The sequence below is a fragment of the Oryzias melastigma genome, linkage group LG16 (assembly GCF_002922805.2).
Source record: "Oryzias melastigma strain HK-1 linkage group LG16, ASM292280v2, whole genome shotgun sequence".
NCBI lineage: Eukaryota > Metazoa > Chordata > Actinopteri > Beloniformes > Adrianichthyidae > Oryzias > Oryzias melastigma.
Window position 1 is genome coordinate 1 of NC_050527.1, and position 1,853 is coordinate 1,853.

General features: G+C 41.7%; 1 protein-coding gene across 1 annotated transcript in view; it reads left to right on the plus strand.

Annotated features, from left to right (window-relative positions):
- Positions 1-4: 4 nt before the first annotated feature.
- The window catches only part of LOC112143335 (hyaluronan-mediated motility receptor-like), a gene marked incomplete at its 5' end in the record, with an annotated part of 4,092 nt that continues 2,243 nt past the window's right edge, over positions 5-1,853 (plus strand). The window contains one exon of the mRNA XM_024267218.2: positions 5-1,849. Within this exon, the coding sequence (XP_024122986.2) occupies positions 5-1,849 (1,845 nt within the window). The remainder of the gene's footprint in view (positions 1,850-1,853) is intronic.

A 1,853-nucleotide genomic window follows, 5' to 3' on the forward strand; every position in this document is an offset into this window, starting at 1 on the left:
CCAAAGTGAGAAACTGAAGAGGATGGAAGAGAACTATCCTTCAATGACACAAGAACGGTTACAACTCACTGATCTGAAGGCTCAACTGGAAAAAGAGATTTCTGATCAGAGACAGCAGAAGGAGGAAACACGTCAGCTTATTGTTCGACGTGAGGAGGAAAAGAGACAACTGGAATTGCTTCAAGAACAAACACATGTTCTCTCAGCAGAAAGAAACGCTCTGACAGAAGAACTGCAACACCGAGAAGCGCTGGAGTCTGTATGTAAGGAGATACAAGCAGAAACCAACAACTTGGTGATACAATTTTTCAACCTTAAACTGGATGTTGTGGAGCTGAAAGGCAGGATTTCAGAGTTTGAAGATGTGGAAGAAAAACTCAATGTTGCAAAGGAGGAAAATTTGAAGGCACAGAATCAAGTAGACCTTTTCTGCAATGAAATTAAAGACCTGCAGGTTCAGATGCAGGCTCCACAACAGGCAGTTGCTGCTCTAGAGTCAGAAATGAAAGATCTCCAGAAGAAAAATATGGAACTTAAAGAGGTTCAAGCTGAATATCAGAGAATCTCTGAAGAAAAGTCCAGACTGGAAGACAAGAAGAAGCAGCTTCGGGGGGAGGTTTCTCATCTGAAACAGCAGCAAGAGGAAGTTTGTGAACTGGCTGGTCAATATAACAACGTATTGGATAAACTAGGACCCCTTCGAGAGGAAACTAAGGACCTCAAAGATGAAAAAGAAATGCTGACTGATCTTCTGAAACAGCGGCAACTTCTGGAGACTGACTATGAGGAGATAAAAGCAGAAACTGACCATGTTGCAGAAGAAAACTTTAACCTTCGTGTTGAAGTTGATAATCTGCAGAAGAAGCTTTCAAATTTTAAAGATGTGGAGGACAGAGTTTTAAAAGCAAAGGAGAAAAATTTGAAAGCAAAGAAAGAACAGGACCTTCTCCAGAAGCTAATCCAAGACCTGCAGGTTCAGATACAAGCTCCACAACAGGCAGTTGCTGCTCTAGAGACAGAAATGAAAGATCTCCAGAAGAAAAATATGGAACTTAAAGAGGTTCAAGCTGAATATCAGAGAATCTCTGAAGAAAAGTCCAGACTGGAAGACAAGAAGAAGCAGCTTCAGGAGGAGGTTTCTCATCTGAAACAGCAGCAAGAGGAAGTTTGTGAACTGGCTGGTCAATTTAACAACGTACTGGATAAACTAGGACCCCTTCGAGAGGAAACTAAGGACCTCAAAGAAGAAAAAGAAATGCTGACTGATCTTCTGAAACAGCGGCAACTTCTGGAGACCGACTATGAGGAGATACAAGCAGAAACTGACCATGTTGCAGAAGAAAACTTTAACCTTCACGTTGAAGTGGATGATCTGCAGAAGAAGCTTTCAAATTTTAAAGATGTGGAGGACAGAGTTTTAAAAGCGAAGGAGAAAAATTTGAAAGCAAAGAAAGAACAGGAGCTTCTCCAGAAGCAAGTTGAAGACCTGCAGGTTCAGATACAAGCTCCACAACAGGAAGTCGCTGCTCTAGAGACAGAAATCAAAGATCTCCAGGAGAAAAATAAGGAACTTAAAGAGGTTCAAGCTGAATATCAGAGAATCTCTGAAGAAAAGTCCAGACTGGAAGACAAGAAGAAGCTGCTTCAGGAGGAGGTTTCTCATCTGAAACAGCAGCAAGAGAAAGTTTGTGAACTGGCTGGTCAATATAACAACGTATTGGATAAACTAGGACCCCTTCGAGAGGAAACTAAGGACCTCAAAGAAGAAAAAGAAATGCTGACTGATCTTCTGAAACAGCGGCAGCTTCTGGAGACTGACTATGAGGAGATAAAAGCAGAAACTGACCATGTTG